Raw genomic sequence first — 14,435 nt, forward strand, 5'->3', positions numbered from 1 at the left:
CTCAAATGTCTTTTTTGATGCTGTTACGTTCCACCCAGTCTAGGATAGGGGAGGCAACATTAAAGGTAAATATTAACATAAAACAAATGTTTGGCTCCAAAAGTTACATACCAAAAAACAACAGAAATATGGTACAACAAGGTTTATTGGTGTAACACAAGTATAGGAAGTGTTAAATAACTTCAGTAGTGGGAAAAGCCAAAAATAAATAAAAATACCTCTAACTGCAGGGATCCAATCTACACTTACAAAATGGCCCCCACTCCCTAGAACTTCCAAGTTTGGTCTAAGTACAATATTTACAAGAGAAACATCAGATAAACAGTTTAACAGTTGGGGTCAGCAACAAAAAGTGTCTACATCAACATAACTATTTATATACAAGCTTTTAACAACAAAAATAAATAAGATGGGTAAGTTTAAGGTTATAGCATCGAGGATTGCACATGTTTTCTAATATAAAAAGTTGATCCGACTCAATTGAGCGCATATGTTTTTTATAATATATTAAAACATAATAGTGTCAGTGGAGAGAAATTAATAATATTGATGAATATTAAGTGTCCCCAACTAAGCAAGCCAGTGGCAACAGTGTGCAAGAAACCCAAACTCCATCAAGTGACAGAATATAAACATGTTTTCTGCTTTGAAAGGCACAGTTTATATTGGCAAATACTCAGTTTTAGCCTCTTAATACTATAACAAGCTGTCATATACACATCGATTGTTTGACATTTTACTGTTATTCTCCTTACATATTCATGATATATTGTGTTGAAACTATGTCACAATTTTGATTAGATATCACTGATGCAATATCATGTGCAAGTGTTATTTAGAGGCACTCTAGCAGATGGGCTGTGTTGAAACAGAGCAGGTTTTGTGGGAGGCTGGGGAATTGCTGGCACATGTCTGGGCAGAATGTTTTCTTTGCCATTTTCATGTTGTCTTAAATTAAATCATCCTAAAGAGCTGGATGAACATGCAAGGAATGTCATCGTTTGGCCCATTTAAAGAAATAATCAGAGAGGGTTTCTTTGATAAAAAATAAAACGATGTAGGCTAACCCACTACGTTCTAACAAGTACCTCCTCCTTGATTGTGCTGTACCTCAAAATGAACAGAGTGTGCCCGTGACCTCACCTATGACCCCCGCGACTAACTCTTGACTATGCTAAATTGCTAATGAACTCAGTTAAGCCACCCAACTTTAGAGTGACTTAATAGATGATTAACCAAAGGTTTGCAAATAACAGCACATTTTTTGTCATTTTTACTGATTGACTCTCTTCAGTGTATTAGTGTAAGGTTAGATAACCCATAAATCATTAAAAGAGATTACCGCTGATTTACAGATATTGGATTTTTTTTTAAGTGTCCCTATCATGCTTTTTTTAATATTATCTTTCATGCCATGTGTTGCATAGCTGTTCGTCAATGTAAAATGTCTGCACTGCTTCTGAGATCAAAATGGTTGATAAATGGAGTTATGTCTCCCAATAGAAAGAACCGATTCTGAACTGCCTAAAACGAGTCGTCAGTAATTCAAGTTTTATTTCCTGCATGCACCTTTGTAGGATTTAAACAAATTTGCAGTTTCCCACGAACAACGTCTACTTCGAACCGCACATAAACACTGTAGTTGTAACTGAGGCCTGGAAGAGTTTGGTTTTTGTTGTCGACATGGCAAGAAGACGCTATTTCTGCGCTGCAAAAGCAAATACACTTCGCACGCACTTCCAAAGGACAATGACTCAGGCTTAAATTGATCCTGTAAAACCGACGCAATAGTTACAGTCTGTATCAATGTGGGTATAAGGAAGCCTCTGGAGCTCCCAGCACACGCTGTAAGCTGTAGACCAATCACAACAGACTGGGCCATCTGGCCAATCAGAGCAGAGTAGGCTCTCGGAAAGGAGGGGTTTAGAGAGACCGAACCCTTTATAAAACCATTTCAGACACTGTGAAAAAAGAGGTGATGCTGCAATGTACATTATGAGAAAAGTAAAGTGTGTTTTGACCTTGGATGCATGTAATCCTATTGTAATAGACCCCTCGTTCAAAATGTGACCTAAAAATAGCATAATATGGGCACTTTAAATGTAGTCTGATCCATGTTTGTGAGCTGAATGTGGGACACTTAGCTGTCTTAGCTGTTTGTTGGGCAGCTCTACAGGGCCCAACGCCAGATTCTCTCTCTGGGAAGAGAAAAGATACGTCAATGTAGGTGCCATGACAATATAGCTTTCTCTGAAAATGTCAAAGGGTCACTTGTGTCAGCTGGTCACTGACTAGCAACCAGTTTGAAATGTATTTTCTTGTGCTGAATGATCCAGGTGAATTTCAGTGATTCAGTGATCTGGAAAACTGAACTGAAGTGGCTGCATGCTTATTGCGACTGCAGGCTAATAGACTATTCCATAATAAAGTACCGGTAATGCAATTGCAACTGGATAATTTTCAGTTGTTATTGCACATTAAAAACCTAATATTGTTTTTGTAGTATAACTTAAAAAAAGAAAAGAAAACAATGTTTAATTCAAATGATAAAACATATACACATAGATAAGGAGTCTTATGCTCATCAAGGCTTAATTTATTTAATAAAAAAATGCAGTAAAAACATTAATAGTGTGAAATATTATTATAATGTACAATAACTGTATTCTGTTTTAATAGAATACAAAAAAAATGTATTCCTGTGATGACAAGAATGAATTTTCAGTTTCTATGTTGACACCTCAAAGGATGAAGTGTGACTGTAGTAACGTATTAACTGTTCATGCCAGAAAAGCCAGTATTTAACATTTGACTTAAACCACTAATTTCACTTTTTGGCTCTCATTCTTTATTCCAATGTTAGATAAAAAAATTAAAAATAAAAATTATTTCACCAATTATTTTATGTAGAAAAAACAACAACTTTTTGCCAGTGGGTCAGAATTGGACTGGTTGTTAGTCACAAGGTATTTACAGCTCAGGTTATTGGCCAAAATACCCGAGCAAACAAATAGGGAGTTTTACACAAGACAAATAACTGCCATTGAGAGGAATGGAAATACTGACAGATTACTTTCTCCAGGTATTACAGACGTTACAGGGTTTTGTAAAGAAATTAGAGAATATCACACCAACAGTTTGTGGTCATCTTGGTTTCACTTTTTGGGGGAACTGAGATTTTGTCATTTGGGTGTGCTTTAGGGACTTTATATCTGAAATTAATATTAATAGCCTAATTAAAAAGTGCAGTATATCAGAAGGACAAACTTATTGATTTTGCTGTTAGAAAGGAAGCACAGTCATCTATTAAACTGAATAACTACTGAACTATATATTTATACAAGCATGTCCTGATTGCTAAATTTTTGCTTTTTCAACAAGTTTAAAAATACCATCATTGACTCATGTTTTATGATGCTGAGAAAAATAATTGTTGATGCCAGTAAGCATAATGGTGCATTGAACTTTTCCTAACATGGTGCAACGTGTTTATTAATTGATCGTGTGCCTAAGTTTAATTTTATTTTACCCTTCTTTTTCTGTAATTCATTTAAAGGTTTAACCTGTAATTTCTAAAGCAGAACACTTTTTTTTCCTAGAATAAATCTCTGTCTTGGAAGTATATTCAGTATATAATGCATGTTAAAGCTGGTTGCTGTCATTTGAAAGTGTTGGTTTTATACTGTAGTGAAAAACTTGCTAGTTAAAACATTTAACGTGTATTAGTCTATCAGTCTATTAGTTTCAGTATGCCGTCTTTGTGAGAGCAGCTGAAACGTATTTTTGTTTTGTTTTCAGATGGATGGAGGCCTGTCTGGAGGAGCAGCTGCCTCCTACCACAGAACTGGAGACCGGCTTGAGGAATGGTGTCTACCTTGGCAAACTGGCCAAGTTCTTTGCCCCGCGGTTGGTGACAGAGAAGATGATTTATGACAGGGACCAATCTCGGTATAAGGTACTGATTTTCTGATGTTTCACTTTTTAAAATGTTTTTTTTAGGAACTCTTTAGCTCAGCACACAAATGCTGTACTGTATGTTACCCTACGTTCACTAGAGGTGTGAACCTACACTGGTCTCACGGTTCGGTTCGATTCGATTATCTCGATGCATCACGATGCATTGATGATGCACTGCATCCTTATTTTTAAATTTTGCTTCACATGTATACAAATTTGTCAATAAATACAAGCAGTCAGATATATGAACTGAACCTTTAATTTTACCTGAAAACACGCTTCTTGAATTTATCAAACATCAAATAAAACTCGTCGGATTCTGCCCAAAAGCCTGGAGAGCGCGCCCACTTTAAGCGCGCGCTGGGATGCCAGATTCAGCGTATGCGCGAAGCATTTTACGTGAGGGAATGTTCCGAATTGAGCTGCAGCGATAATTGTCGACGCATTATCTGTTACAAGCACTACCGGTACATCCTTATGTGATAGCTGCCATTCATCCACGACATGAGACAGTAGCTCTGCCAGATGAGCACCCGTGTGAGACTCATAAACGGCTCTCGTTTGCAGCACATGAGACAAAATCTTCCAGTCATCGCTAATGTAATGTGCCGATATCCTTTGCAATAAAAGATGCCACTGCTCTGGTAAATATTTGCCCTCTCACTGAGTTTGGCGGCAACGTTGATATAATAAGTTGATAAATTTTTGGCTGAGCTGGATCCACAATGGCACTGATAGGCGTTTGCAGCTCGGGGTGAAAACGACTGACGTGGTTTCTCATGTTGGTGGTATTACCCCCTGCATGTTTTATTTTTGCGTGACATGATTTGCACGCAGCGTGTGTCTTGTCAAGGTCGGGCTTACCGTGTTGTTGATAAAAGCCGAAATGTGCCCAAATGTCGGCTTTTAAAGTGGTTGGAGCATTTTTTATTGCACGCTCTGGCGTTTCGCCCCCCTCTGCTATAGGGATGTTCGCCGGAGTCAAATGTGACGTCACGATATGGGCGTGGGCGCAAACTGGTTGGCAGAAAGAACCAAAACACGTCGTAGCAAGCAGTCAATCTTACCTCTGATATATAACATTGGTTAACATATACGTAAAAATTTATAAAATTTATGAATGAAAATACAATAATTTGCCCTTAATTTATAAGGGTATGTCAATGTTATTATACTTCCATTGCTCAGTCACACTAGCTTGCACACAAAAAGTTATGTAAACAAACACTTTGACTTTGACACGTCTTCCGAGGTATTTTGTAATTATTCATTCATTAATTAATCCATCAATGCGATAGAACCTACTAGTAACATTTATTTACAAAATTAGTTTTATTTTTTAAGGCAAAATGTAGGTAGCAGACGCGATCGTGGTCCGCTGGCTCCCATTGTTTTCCGCTGGGTTCTAGTTAGACGCCTAATTGCAGAAATCCGAAGCTTTCTTCTTGATTCAGGCTGTTTAGGTACGCGGTAGAAGCTCTTGGGGTTAACTCTTATCGAACCTGTTAACACAGCCGATCACACAGCACGATACAACCATTTTTCTTCTGTGTTTGCGCTGCGCAGCAGACGAAGATCCCTATTGTATGCCGCGACTAAGCACGCGGTGCTGACGTCAGAAATGCGTCAGTACATTATAACCGGTTATGGGCTATTACTGAACCGAAACCGAATCGTCCTCGTCTGCATCGCGATGCACCGTAGAAACAATTAATTTTGACACCCATAACGTTCACACAGACACTCCTAAAAAGTACATTTTGTAAATCACACCTGTTAGTAAATACAGATGTCAGTCCCAAACATTGACTGTCTGTGTGAACGGAGCCAGAATGTTACAGTGCTTTGTCAGGATGTGCCTTTTCCTTAATGCAACACAGACATCCTCACATCCTGAATGTCTCATTCCCATGGGAGGAGAAAGAGCAGATTCAGATTGAATTGTGCCCACTGATAGTGTTGTTTATTTGCACATGCTGTTTGTTCAAAGAAATTATGCAAATAATCAGGTAATGATGCAAACACACAAAAATGTTGTGCTGAATTCAATTAACAAGGCACATCATATTAAGGTGGCCCGTTTGTGCTGAAACTAATGACACTTTTTTTTAGCACTATTTTAGAGAATTTAGCACCTGGTTAAACTGAATTGTGTGTACATACAGTACCATACAAATGTTTGGTGTTGACAAGTTTTTAAGAAGTTGAAACTTCTTTTATTTGATAAAAAATACAGTAAAAACAGTACATTTTGTGAAATATTATTACAATTTAAAGTAAGTGTTTTCTATTTTAAGACATTTAAAAATGCAGTTTATTCCTGCGATGACAGCTGAATTTTCAGCATCATTACTCTAGTCATCTGTGTCACATGATCCTTCAGAAATCATTCTAAAATGCTGATTTTTTGCTCAAGAAACTTGTAATGCATACTTGCTGAATAAAAGTATTAAAACAATTCTTACTGACCCCAAACGTTTAAATGCTTGCTCATTACCTTATCATTTCTGTTGCACATAGAGAACAGAAGGAACATAGCTTTATATATAATTCAGTTTAAAGAATATTTGCAATAATGCGTTACTGCTGTATTTATTTATTTATTTGCACTTTTTCCCCAGCACTCAGGACTACATTTCAGACACACAGACAACACTGTGCAGTGGCTCAGAGCCATGGAGTCGGTTGGTTTGCCCAAGGTGAGGCACAAGTACACGCTTTTAAAGAAATACACACTCACTGACACATATCTTTGCCATCCTCTCTCTTTGAAGATAACAGTGCGTTTTATTAGACTTGCATTCAAAGGAGCGACAAGTTGGAATCAAACTGTGACCTTGGTAATTTTGAGAGGTTATGTTTCATTGGGAAAACCAACCCCTAAATACAAATATTTACCAGCTAATAATATTTATAATACAACTTTACTCAAGCTTTCACTGTAATAATTACTGCAATATCATCATATCCGATTATACTTTTGAATTATCTAAGCAAGAACACATAATTAATGCATTTACTGTCGCTATTCCAGAATATTAAGAATTAGGCCTGTAAGTCCTGCATCAATTCAGTCTTCCACGTGTAGCTCATAGAAACAAACTAATTTAAAGCATACAAGCAATGACACTGCAAGGCAAACTGCATCTTATGTCAGTGTTTGACAGCCCATTTTGTGAATCAGAGGCTGTTTTTTAAGTCCTTCAAACCTAGCGTCATTTGTTACCTAGCGTACACAGTACCTAAAAGTTCGGTCGATCTGTAGAAATAATTTTAACAGAAGGCTAAAAATTTATATTTTGTAAAATTTTGACAGATTCTCCCAACCACGAAAATTCACAAAATCACACACATTCGTTTTGCACGAATTTTAGTTTCAAAACTAACAAATTCACCAAAACACAACAACTTTGGGACACTTTTTATTTTGTACCTACTGTACAATATTCCAAGATTAGAGTCAACTTTATAGTTAACTACACAATATGTAGACCATCGGATATAAATAAAACACATCGTCAAGTTATATTTGGGATTATTGCCGCTTTCCGCATTGGAAATGGGGATTTTCAATTCTTTAGCTATTTTCTTACAGCCACTTTCTATTTTGTGATGCTCAACAATCTTTTGATGCACATCAGAACTATATTCTTTGGTTTTACTCATTGTGATGAATGATTAAGGGAATTTGGCCTTTATGGTTCCTCATATTTAAACTCATGTGAAACAAGAAGTCATAGCTGGACAATTTCATGTTACTAGTCATCCTGGGTTGCTAAAAATAAGGTAAATATTAATGGGAATATATACGAGTATATTTTACTTGTGCCAATAATTGTGGCCAACTTGTTTTGGAGAAAAACTTTTTTTTCATAATGTGATTTCCTCCCCCAAATTCAATTATTTTACTTCAATGAAAGGTTAGATTTTTGCAACAATTTTTTTTTTTTAATGAAAGATCAAAAGGATAAACAATGCAGATTTATTTTTTACAGCCATTTTTTATCATATTTACCAGGGGTGCCATTCATTCTGACCACAACTGTATGGTTGAAAACACTAAACAGTTGTAATATATGACCAGCCTTGATGCGTGTCCATCAGCGCCAGCCAAAGCGCAAATTCAGATTTGAATTCATCAGTTGATAATGTAACACACTGAACTTTTCGGTGTGATCGTACTGTTCAAAGGGTTAATTATCTAATGTAAAAAAACCCCACTATTTTTAGTTGTTTGGAAGCTGCATTCAAATCCATTTGACTCTAAAATATGAGGGGGCACGTGCATGATGCCTCTGAAACTGTGATACAAAACGGTGTCCTGTACACAATGTGTGTCCACTCTGTCAGTTTGGACAGTTTACAGTTACAATTGTTATAAGATGAATGCATAAAGGTTATTATTGTACAGTATATTTACTCATGGTTTGACTTGTTGACTTAAATTAGCATTGGCTCTCTGTTTCACTCAAGGGCAGGAAAACAGTAAGTTTCATCCAAGTATAAAAACTAAAAACTGTACAATGTGCAGTGCATTACACAAAGCCGCATAAGTAAAAGGGCATACCGGTAATGTTTACATATACTATATGGACAAAATTATAGTGTACGTGCTTGTTGAACATTTAATTTCAAAACCATTGGCATTAATTGGGAGTTGACCTCCCTGTGCTGCTACAAGGAAGATTTGAACATGGCGGTAATGGGCTGCTACCGTTCAGACTCGAGCATCAGTGAGGTCAGGCATTGTTGTTGGGTGTTTAGGGGTCTGATTCACGGTTGCTATTCAGTTCACCCCAAAGGTGTTCAGTGGGGTTCAAGTCTGGACTTTGTGCTGGCCAGTTCACAGACTCTTTAAATCATTTCTATATGGATCTTGCTTTGTGCACATGGCCATTGTCGTGTTGGGACAAAAAAAAAAAAAAAAACGTCCTAAACTGTTGCAATAAAGTTGGCTGCACACAATTCTTTATAATGTCTTCGTGCTGTAGCATTATGATTTGCCTTCATTTGAAAAAAAGGAGAAAGGATTAGTTCACCCAAAAATTAACATTCTGTAATTTTTTACTCACCCTCATGTCGTTCCAAACCTTAATGCATTTCTTTATTCTGCGGAACACAAAAGAAGATATTTTGAAGAATGTTTGGAATCAAGCGTTCTTCAAAATAATGGAGGCCATGATGACATGATGAATGCACACTATTTTATGATGTTTTGTTGTATAAATACAATACATAAAAAACAGTAGTGTTCACGCTGAAAAATCCCAAAATATATATATATATATATTTTTTTAAATAAATGCTTCTATTTATCAAAGAATCCTAAAAAATATTAAGCAGCACAACACTGTTTTCAACATTGATGATAATAATAAGAAATATTTCTTGAGCTGCAAATCATCATATTTGAATGATTTCTGAAAGATCGTGTGAGACTGAAGACTTGAGTAATGATGCTGAAAATTCAGCTTAAATATAATAAAATGGAGAAGTTATTTTAAGATGTAATATTATCAATATTGCTGTTCTACTATACCAAATAAATGGAGCTTTGGTGAGCTAATAAAAATCGTTAAAAAAATAAATCTTACCAACCCCAAACTTTTGAACGGTAGTGTACGTGTAGTGTATTATTTATTTAAAAAAATATTTGACTATTTCTCTTTCAGATATTCTATCCTGAGACCACCGATGTATATGATCGCAAGAATATGCCCAAGGTGATCTACTGCATTCATGCACTGAGGTACTACAGACCTTCTGATGTTTCTCTACTCCTCACACTAGTCTTTCACTCAAGATTTTAAATGTTTACAAGCTGTGGACTGACATGGTTTGCTTGCTTCATCAGGTTTCATAACCTGAAATTATAAAAATGGCGGTTACTTTGTGGTCTCTTGATCTCTCAGTTATGACAAGATGTCTGTATAGCATCAGCATGTATGACTGCTGCTTCCTTTTGGCAGCCATTGTCACGGCAGTTTCACCACTGAGAAAAGCAGCCGTTTTTTGGAGTAATGGTGTTGACTAGGGGGTGCCTATGGTGAATCTAACCATCAGTCCTGCTGGTTAACTTCCTGTCTGTCTTAAGTCATTTCCTGTCACTGTTTCCTGACAATTCCTGTCACTATGCTTCAGAGACGAAACTCATTTTCTCACCTCTTCTGTTGTGCTGAGCATCCTCAGATCATTGACTTCATGAGAGCAGTACTTTAGGACGTAAACACATCCGTCAAGTTAATGTTTTATGTTTTTATCTGCTTCATGGATAATCCACAATTAAGTTTTTATGGCCTGCCGAGGATTGAATTCTCTGAAGTATGAACTCTTGAGGTGTGATCCTGCACTGTTATGATATCAGATTCCCGCCCTCCCTTGCAGGAAGTGTATACTCAGAGATTAGCAGAGGTTTCTGTTTCCTGTTTGTCTGCCACTACTGAAAATGTGCTACGCACAATCTGAAAGCAATATTTCGTCTGTCCTACTGTAAATGTCTACCTTTATAATCAAAGCTCATGGAAATATTGATTAGAAATCCACTCTGTGGGTCATCCAGGCATTATATAGAGAAAAAAAACAAAAAACGTTGTTATGCAACTTGTTCCACACTGTTTGGTCTACACACATGAATGTGAATAGTTAATGCTGAAGAGAAGTGTGCTTTCACTTTTCTAAACAATCGGACTTAGGACATTCATCTGGTAACAATGAAATGGGCAAATAAATAGCATTAACTTACATTACTGTTAAAACGTTTGGGGTCAGTACGATTAAAAAAAAGAAAGAAATGTATATTTTTATTCAACAAGAATGCATTAAAGTGATCAAAAATGACAGTTAATGCATTTATAATGTAAACTTTTTTTCTATTTAAGGTATGTAAGGTTATTGCTCTATTAGGTATTTCCAACTCTTAGGTTAATGCTAATTTATAAATATACAATTGTTCAATTGTTCGCTTATTTTTTCAATCATTACACACTAACCAAAGTTAATTTATACAAGTTATATTTTTTTCAACAAGTACACACAATAAATTGATCAAAAGTGTCAGTAAATACACTTATTATGATACAAAATAATTCTGAACTTTGTATTAATCAAAGATTCCTGAAAACTGTACTTGTATCATGGTTTCCACAAAAATATTAAGCAACACAACTGTTTTCAACATTTATAATACTATTTTTTCTTAAACCCCAAATCAGCATATTAGAATGATTTCTGAAGGATCATGTGACACTGAAAAGCTGGAGTAATGATGCTGAAAATACAGCTTTGCCATCACAGGAATAAATTACATATTAAAAGTATGTAATAAAATATAATTATATTTCACAATTTTACCATTTTATTGTATTTTTGAGCATTGGTAAAATACTTATAAGAGTATTTATCATTATTTCACAATCATAAAAAAATACAGACCCAAAACTTTTGAAACTAGTGTACATGAAAGGAGGGACTTGAGTTGTATCATGCAAACAGGGTGGGCTCCTCTGCCAAACCGCAACTCAGAACTTTAGTGACCACATAGCAACACCCTGACAACCACCCACAAAACCCTATAATTGTAAAGATGAGTTTGCATTGGAAACACTACTTACATTTTCTCAGAAAGGTTCATATAGCATTCAGTTGTTAACGTTTTATTTTATGCTAAGTGATTTATCAGAGATCCATTGAGTGACTGAAAGCGTAGAAAGCCATTCATGGTGAGTCATTTTAAATAGAAAGCCAGGTAATTCATTGGTGTCTTAATGTATGCAAATCATAACTTTTAGTCATTCTAGTGTGCACCGGGGAATGTGTCTAATGAATGACCACAGGAAGGCTTCTTTTATAGTAAATGATTTATAGTGCTTCCTGCTCTCTCGCTCTCTCACTTGTCTTGTGTGTGGGTTGCCTGGTTTCCTCCCTTTACCTTGCACACACTCTTCCTTCCTGACCCTGTTGTTAAGTTGCTCAGTAAGACTAGACATCACTGAGACTGTGCCCAGAGATGCCTCAGACATCATTATATCACCATCGACATATAATTCGCATTAGATAGTTGGCATATGTATAATTTTTTTTTTTAGATCATCAGTATAATAGTATATTATGATACAATGATGTTTATATATTATTGTAACAAGGTTTGTGTTCAGGGAAGAAGGAGATGGGAACCGGCGAACGTTTAACATAAAACTTGAATCCAAAAAAAAATAAACAACAAAATTTACTTAACAAAACGAAAGTAAAGTGGCAGCCCCTCACGGACGACTGCCGCATAAATGAAAACAAAACATAAAGTCCCAGGCCTAGTCTTCTCTCGTCCTTCACTGTCGTCACTCAAGGCACGGCTTCCCATGGCTCTCGACCTCGCACTGCCACAATTATTTTATATATAATATATTTAAATCAAATATTTTTGCATTATGCATTTATACTTTGATATCCATAAAAGTAAATGTTTGTATCAGTCGGCTCTGAAGAATACAATCAAGCTTGTGACTCATGAGGTATAGTGGCCCACATTTCTTACACCAGTTAAGCCACTTAACCTTTGGCCCTTCTGTAGTTAGGAGGATAAATTCACACCAGACTGTGTCTATCTCTCTGGCTATTGATGTAGGGGTCAAAGGTTAAGGAAAGCACGTTAATTTTATCTCTCATGCATAAACGTTCAGTTGCACACCACCTTTAATAATTCATTACTCTTCTATTTGTCCTCAGTCAGTGGATAGATAAAAGTTTAATGCAGTTTCCAGCATGTGTTGCACACTTACTGCAGGCTATTTTCCTGTTCCAGAATTATAGTGCTAGACTTAACACAACTGTATACTGCCATCTAGTGGAAGAGAATTGTAGCTACATTTTTTATTTGTAATGGTCGGTATTGCAAAGAAAGCTAGTGAAATATTTATAACAGTGTTTCGGCTTTTGGGCACAACACAACCCTCATATTACAGTAAAACCAAGATAATTGAAGTTGTGTCTCTACAACAGCCTGTGAACATGTGTAGCTATACTCCCAACACTTAAAACAAGTCTAGCTGCTTAGTCATTTATGATGGTTTCAATAAAGTCGTTTATTTCTATTTTTCTTTTTCTTCTACCATTTTGGAGAGAAATGGAAATAAACTGACTTTAATTTTGACTTCCAAATTCATTGTGTAATCCTTAACCCTGCTCTCATGCAGAAAGTGCTGTGCTATCTCTGATTTTCTCTCATTCCCTCGCTATGACATATTGCATTTATTTGTTTGTTTGTTTTTTTGTTTGTTTCTCTTTGTGCAGCTTGTACCTCTACAAATTGGGAATTGCCCCTCAGATCCAGGACCTGTTGGGGAAAGTTGACTTCACAGGTAAACCACAGTCATTCTCATATGAATGCCATTTTTGCCAGAAAATGTCAATACACATTTTTATTTTACATTTTACATTATTTACTGCTGAAATTCATATTTTCTACCTCAGCTAACCACGCTTTTAGAAGAAAAGGTTCTATATTGAACCTTTAAAGGTTCTGCCACATGCCTCATACATATAACCTTTTTGGGCTTCCCATCATGGGATAATTTTATGAATTTAGTTTTAATTAATTAATTTAGTTTCAATTTTTTGTTTTTATTTTTTTTATTTAAAAGCTTGTAAACACACTTTATCACTAGAAACAACTGAACTTGTCAAATATGAAAGTATTATGCAATCATTTAAGACATGTCTCCTTCTATAGAACCATTTTCCCTTAAATGGTTCTTTAAAATCAAGAACCCTAGTGTTTTATATAGAACCCTATTGAACCTTTTTTTCCCTAAGAGTACAGGGCTGTCACCACAGTACAGTGATCGTGCACACTTAATTATACATACAATAGTTGCCATTATTATTCTAACGGTAAACAAATATGGGTTTTTTCGAAAATATGTGGTATCCTGCAATCTTACATTTGAGTTTTGAAGCGTATAGTTGTGTTCCATTACAATAACAGAGCTCAAAGCACAGCCACACAGTTATATCCATAACTGAAGAGTAGATCCTCTGTCGGCTCGGTTTACAGGACAAGGCAGAAAAGTGCCTCAGGTTTCAATGATAGTGAATGCTCTGCAGAAACGTGTCTGACTGCGTTTGATTAATGAAGGGAATGTTATGATAGGTAATTACCGCTTTAGCTTGGTTCAGAGTGTAACTCTTCATCTCATTCATTGTGTGTAGCTATAATGACACCTCATCAGGGAAATTGAGTTCAAGTCATAATAATATGGTCTGTAATGAATTAATGATGGAGGTGAAAACACATTTAAGATTACTATAGCTAGTGATTTGATGTTGACACACTTATTGTGGAACTATTTAAAGTAAGGACCTTGTTCGACCTGTATGTTGGCAAGACTGCCATTGTAGTTTTTCAAATGCATTACAGGTGCAGGTCCTGTGAATGTACAAAATGCCACAGATTAGTAATGTGTCAGTGATAGTAAATAGGCTAG

General features: G+C 36.0%; 1 protein-coding gene across 1 annotated transcript in view; it reads left to right on the top strand.

The window, feature by feature from the left end:
- The window catches only part of iqgap2 (IQ motif containing GTPase activating protein 2), a 62,672-nt gene that overhangs the window by 19,929 nt on the left and 28,308 nt on the right, over positions 1 to 14,435 (top strand). The window contains exons 3-6 of the mRNA XM_079607787.1: positions 3,799 to 3,955; positions 6,579 to 6,656; positions 9,630 to 9,706; positions 13,243 to 13,310. Coding sequence (XP_079463913.1) covers positions 3,799 to 3,955; positions 6,579 to 6,656; positions 9,630 to 9,706; positions 13,243 to 13,310 — 380 coding nt within the window. The remainder of the gene's footprint in view (positions 1 to 3,798; positions 3,956 to 6,578; positions 6,657 to 9,629; positions 9,707 to 13,242; positions 13,311 to 14,435) is intronic.

The sequence above is a fragment of the Phoxinus phoxinus genome (assembly GCF_949152265.1).
Source record: "Phoxinus phoxinus genome assembly, chromosome: 3".
Classification (NCBI taxonomy): Eukaryota; Metazoa; Chordata; class Actinopteri; order Cypriniformes; family Leuciscidae; genus Phoxinus; species Phoxinus phoxinus.